The sequence below is a fragment of the Mus musculus genome, chromosome 6 (genome assembly GCF_000001635.26).
Source record: "Mus musculus strain C57BL/6J chromosome 6, GRCm38.p6 C57BL/6J".
In the NCBI taxonomy this organism is placed as follows: Eukaryota; Metazoa; Chordata; class Mammalia; order Rodentia; family Muridae; genus Mus; species Mus musculus.
Window position 1 is genome coordinate 39552579 of NC_000072.6, and position 6000 is coordinate 39558578.

The 6000-nt window shown below is 51.8% G+C and overlaps 1 protein-coding gene across 8 annotated transcripts in view; it reads right to left on the minus strand.

Annotated features, from left to right (window-relative positions):
• Positions 1-5567, minus strand: part of Dennd2a (DENN/MADD domain containing 2A) — a 95772-nt gene extending 90205 nt beyond the window's left edge. For 2 of the 8 annotated variants that reach the window (XM_017321484.2, XM_011241273.3), the window contains exon 1: positions 5463-5566. In XM_017321484.2, coding sequence (XP_017176973.1) covers positions 5463-5518 — 56 coding nt within the window. In that variant the 5' untranslated portion in view covers positions 5519-5566. Of the gene's footprint in view, positions 1-4738; positions 4970-4996; positions 5285-5462 lie in introns of those variants that run through there. The other 6 variants (XM_006505840.4, NM_172477.4, XM_011241272.3 and 3 more) reach the window with 6 other exon arrangements.
• Positions 5568-6000: the final 433 nt, after the last annotated feature.

The window sequence follows — 6000 nt, forward strand, 5'->3', positions numbered from 1 at the left end:
CTACGGCTTGAGAGAAGACCTTCAACAGAGCCTGGGCTGGCCTCTGGATTCTGAGGAGACCGGAGGTTCTGGCTGTGAAAAGGTTCATACATGAACACTTGAGGCTGCTGGCTGGGCCCAAGGCTGTGTCCCTAGTGCTACAGAGGGACAAGAATGTGGACTGAGGGCTGGAGAGATGACTCAGTGGTTAAGAGAACTGACTGCTCTTCAAGAGGTCCTGAGCTCAATTCCCAGCATCCATCTGTAACAGGATCCAAGGTCCTCTTCCGGTATGTCTAAAGACAGCTACAATGTACTCATCTCATATATATATATATATGTATATATATATATATATATATATACATATATATATAATAAATCAAATCTTTAAAAAAATAGAATGTGGGCTGAGAGGTGGCTAAGGAAACAGTAAGATCTCACAGCTTGAAAAGTGTGTGACTGTCAGCCATTTCACATCAGAAGATCATTTCACTAGTATCCAAGGTAGACTCAGGGAAGGAACCCCCGACCCCCAGCCTTGAACAAGGTAACCACCAGAGCGATACAGAAGGGTCTGTATAGACTTAGAGGTGAAACAGCAACCAAGAGCTACACAGAGACTGTGGGACACACAGCCCCAAGCAGGGTCAGCCTGGGCTACTTGGTACCTGTGATATAACCCATATGTTCCCTGAGTCCTTTTGGAACCCAAGGTTTATCTGCGTTCTGGGGAGGAGCCAAAAGCTTCGACTTTGAAACTTAAACTCATCTGGAGACCACCCTCTCCCCACCCCTCCCCCCACCCCCACCCCTAAGAAACCAAACCAACTAAACAAGCAAAAAGTACCTGACACTCAGAGACCACTATCACAGACTGTTTTGTTTTGTTTCTTTAACTGGTACAAAAGGTGAAATGGGAACACCAGCTATTTTTTAAAATAATAGCTGGAGAGGTAGCTCAGTGGTTAAAAGCACTGTCTGCTCTTCCAGAGGTCCTGAGTTCAAATCCCAGCAACCACATGGTGGCTCACAACCATCTGTAATGGGATCTGATGCCCTCACATACATAAAATAAATAAGTTAATCTTTAAAACAATCTCCTTCCCTCGGCCTGGGGATGTAGCTTAGTGGTAGGGTGCTTATCTTCTATACATATCAATCCCTGCATTTGACTTTGGTACCACAAAACAACCCCTCCTCCCCAAAAATGTCCCTCTCCGGCACTTACATATACATCCTAAGGTGTAAGACAAGTTTAAAATATTTAGAAATGTGAGACAGGCGTGGTGGGACACACCTGTAACTCACCCCTCGGAGGACTGTGGTGGTTCAGGTGAAATGTGCCCCATAAGTCTTGGGCATTTGAATAATCAGTCCCCAGTTGGTGGAGGGGATTAGGAAGTATGGCTTTACTGTGGAAAGAACACCACTGAAGGTGGCCTTTGAGGTTTCAAAAGTCTCACACCATTTTGGGTTAGCTCTTGCTTCCCGTCTGTGGCTTGAGATGTGAGCCCCCAGCTGGGTTCTCCAGCGACTGCCACAACTGGTTTGCTGTATTGGACTCCAACCACTGGAACCATTAGCTCCAAATAAACTCTTTCTTCTATACGTTGCCACGGTCATGGTGTTTTATCAAAGCGATAGAAAAAGCACTAATACAGAAGGCTGAGGAAAAGGACCAGTAAGGCTCTGCATGCTGATACACTGTCTCATAGTCAAAGAGGCAAAGAAACTTAACGGGGCACAGAGTGCCGGGGAGATAGCTCAGCAGTTAAGAGTACCAGCTGCTCTTCCAGAGGACTCAGGTTTGATTCCCGGCATCCACATGGCAGTTCACACTCATCTGTAACTCCAGTTTCAGGAGATCCAATCCTCTTCTCTGTCCTCTACGACTGCCAGGCTTACGCGTGGTACATGGACACACACGCAGGCAAACACCCATACACATGGAAGTTTCAAACAAATGAAAGGAAGAGAGAGAAAAGACATGTGATGGAGAGAGCAGAACCCACACTTCCTCAATGCCAATAACGTGAGATCTGTCATGAAGCTTACAGGGCTCAATAACAAGGCTGTGGCCACGGACTCTGCAGGCTGTCAGCCTCGGGCGGATGTCAGCGGGAAGGGTCACTAAGAAACCTGTGCACGCTGTGTAGGACTTCCCAGCTCATTCTTTCTGAAACTTCACCTTGTGCAAACAGCACCCCCATGGTTGGGACCTCTCTTGGGCAGAGGAGTTCAGATCTGCTGAATCCTGCCCTCCCCTTTAGATTCAGACCCAGAATTAAGGCCGGAGGGCAGAGGATCTGGGCCGCATCAATCAGGAAGGAAACCGAAATGCTGCTCTCAAGGCTACACCCCAGCTGACACTCCACCCTGACCAAATCCAGACTGTTCTCGTGTTTTCTCTCTCTCTCTCTCTCTCTCCCTCTCTCTCTCTCTGCCTTATCTGTGTTTATCATTTTGTTTACGTATGAGGACTTTATTTTTCCCCCTCTGTCGCTCTCTACTCTTTACATGAAGTTCCTCTGATGAACTCCCAGTTGAGTTCAATTCCAGGAAAAAATTTGTTCTGAAAGTTCATTTGTATGCTTTCTGTTGTCCCCAGTCCAAAGCTATGCAATCTAGTGCATTTTTTGTTTGTTCCTAAGCTGCCAGAAAACTGGAAGCCAAGTTCATTGTCCAAGTGCTGTAATCTGCTCCATTCACGCCATTCAAAATGTCGCCCCTCTTCTGCCCTCTCCTGCTGAACATCTCTGGCGTTGGTTTTAGTTTAAGTAACCTCATCCCGTGCCCACACCCATCACCCTTGCCTACTTTTCAACCTCCAGACCCCATCCATTTCTCTTGCCTTACCACTGCCATGCAACAGGGCTGCAAAGCCTGGGTCTCACTGGCCTCAAGGCCAGAGTGAGCTTTCTAAAACACAAAGCCGGTCCATCATTCCTACTCAGAGGAACTCCTCCTTCCACATTCCACCTTGCCCTGCCTTGCTGAGACAGACAACAGACAGACAGACAGACGCATGCACAATGGAGGCGGCAGGAAGAAAGGGAGAGGCTCTGACTCCATGCTGCAGACACACGGGTTCTCCCCCATGCCTGCCTCTCTGGCCTTTGGGTGACTTTGCTGTCTCCTCTGTCCCAGATAACCTTCCCTGCACTTTCATGGTGGAGTGACTCCCAGGGCATCCACAGGCATCCTCTCTGGATTCTCCTGGTTCTACAGCATACAGCATGAATAGCCAGGCCAGACTGGAATGGTAGCTTCTGGTACCAACATGTCCCCAGTCACCAGCACGCAGACCCATTTATATGAGTGAAGTAAGACCTGGCAGGTGCATCTTCCAGAATGAACATCCAGACACGAAGCTCTCTGCCAGTCCCTTATTACCATCCCTTACAGTCTCTGAGGAATGGCAAGTTGGCTCAGCCTGATGTCCTGAAAGTTCAATCCTGACCACCCACACGATGGGAGGGCAGAACTGACTCCTACAAATTGTCTTCTGATCTACATACATGACTAGTAGCACATACACAATAAATAAAAATGCAATAAAATTATTTTAATTTAAAAAATAGTCTCAGAGCTGGAGACATAGCTTAGTTGGTAGAGAACTTACTGAGCAAGCAGGAAGCCCCAGGTTTGACCCCAGACATCTCATAAAGGTTTGTGCCACACTCCCGTAATTCTAGTGTTTTGGAGGTAGACTCAGGGACTAGAGAGATGGCTCATCAGTTAAGAGCACGAGCTCGGGCTGCTCTTCCAGAGGACCTGGGTTCAATTCCTAGCACTCACATAGCAGCCCACAACTGTGTGTAACTAACTCCAGTCCTAGAGGATAGGCACTAGAGCGGCCGTGGGCACTGCATGAACATGGTGTACAGACATACATTCAGGGAAACTCATAAAGATATAGTACATTTAAAAAAATTAATTCAAAATCAAGTTCAAGGTCTGTCTAAGCTACCTGAGACCCTGCCTCAAACAAACAAGTCCCTGAACTGAGCCTGCCTGCCTACCAGTAATCCTGAATTTAGAGAGTTAAGACAAAAGGGAGGACTTTAAGTTTGAGGCCAGCCTGGGTCACATACTGAGACCCTGTCTCAAATAAATAAACTGTCTGTTTCTGTTTGCCTTCTGCTTCCTCTCTGAATCTCCAACTCTCTCCTCTGTGGTCCATTCCCTAAAGAGCCTATTCAACTCTTCAGGTGTTTGGTACTGAAGGAGAAAGGCTTTTCTATAGTAACCACAGCAGGTGCAAGTGTTTCATAACAAATTACTGTAAAGTGCCTATTATAACACTATTACCACACTCCACAATTACCTGTCTTTTGGGGAGCTATAGTCACAACCCTGAAAGCCATCAGAGCACCCGGCCAGAAGTCAGCCTGCTCCTTCCTCAGCAGGCTGGTTAAATTAGGGTCCCAGCTCTCTCCTTGTTCCAATCCAGGGCCAAAGGAAGGCACTCCTTAGCTTCCTGTGTCTGCCCCTCACTACAGGATTCCGGGCGCTGAGCTCCCTCTGGCTCAGTGGTCTGACTCCATATCACAGTGACTCTCCTGCACAGGACTATATCCTGTGTGGTTAAGAGACTTACCCTGGGCTCCATCTACTCCCAACTCCATCCTTGGGGAGGAAAGTGGGAGAAGTAAACTTCAACGTACCCCACTTTCCACCACGACAAATCCCGACTAGAGCCGCCTGGACTCCCCCACCCCAGCGTACACACTCGGTCTCACACGCGCGTACTCACTCACAGCCGCCCGGGAGCTCCGGCACAGCGCAGGGCCGGGCTCTGCCCAGTTTCTGCAAGTTTCTTCGGCCCTGAAGTTAGCCCGACCCGGGAAAGAGCTGTGGATCGCTTCCTGCGCGGGTCCCCAGGGCCCCGCTGAAGCGTCCCCAGCGCCGCCTGCGAGGAGCCCCGGCTTGCGCCTGCAGTCTCCTCGTCGCCCCCGCGCGTACCCTCCCGGGTCTCCCCCGAGGTCGCCCGCACTCCGGCGCCCAGCCCTACCTCTCTACGGGCGTCGGCTCCGCGGGTTCTGGGGCGCAACTCGCGGTCGCCCGGGGCAGGGGCGGCGGGGGCCTGGGGCGCCATGGCCCGCTGCCCTCCGCGCCTTTGTCCGCGCGGCCTCCCCCGGCCGCCGCGAGCCCCTCGGGTCCCCGCCGCGCGCGCTCCCGTCCGGTCCCCGCCGCCTCCGGCCTCGGAGGCGTGCTGCGTCTCCTCTGGCCTCCCGCGCGCGCGGCCCCTTCCTCTGCCCTGGGCTGCGCCGCGACCGTCTGCAGTGACGCGCGCCCCCTCCTCCCGACCCATCCCGCGGCTCCAGTGAGCTAATCCGCAGCTGGCGGGCGCCCGGCCGGTTGCCACAGCAACCACTCTCCCAGGGCCCGCCGCCGAGGGGAGCCACGGTAAACAGGACCTTCTGCCGCACTCACTCGCCCCCTCGCCTTTCGAGGGGTGGGGGAGACGGTGGCTTAACCTTTTCTGTGCTGAAGATCGCCGAACCGGTTCTCTGCTACCCCGACTGAGGTCCATTCTTGAGATGCGCTTAGCCAGGGGCCGAGAACCAGATTTAGACAGCACCAAAGCCGTAGCCACACTCCCTGCCCTTGCTTTGTTTCTGAGCAGTTAGGGTGGACGCCTCAGGCAGAATTGGGCTCCACATTTGCCCCCAAGCAACTGACAGTCATGAGATAGGCCTTCGAGGCCCAGTTTGCCCATAAGCAACAACTCACAGTCATGAGACAAGCTATTTGGACCCAAGGGTCCATATTTGCCCCTAAGCAACTCAGGAGCCTGGGCCATAAGGATCCAGGGGCCCACCTCCCTACAGAAGGGTACAGAATGGGTCCCAAGCCCTGGTCAGGAAAAGTGATCAGAGAACTGGCTTTCTACAGCACACCGGTCCCACGGTCCCACGGTTCCACGGTCCCACGGTCCCACGTACACAGGGTGCAGTCAAAGCACTCACACAGGAGGTTTTTAAGACAGTAGGATTGCCAAATTGGGGGGCTGGT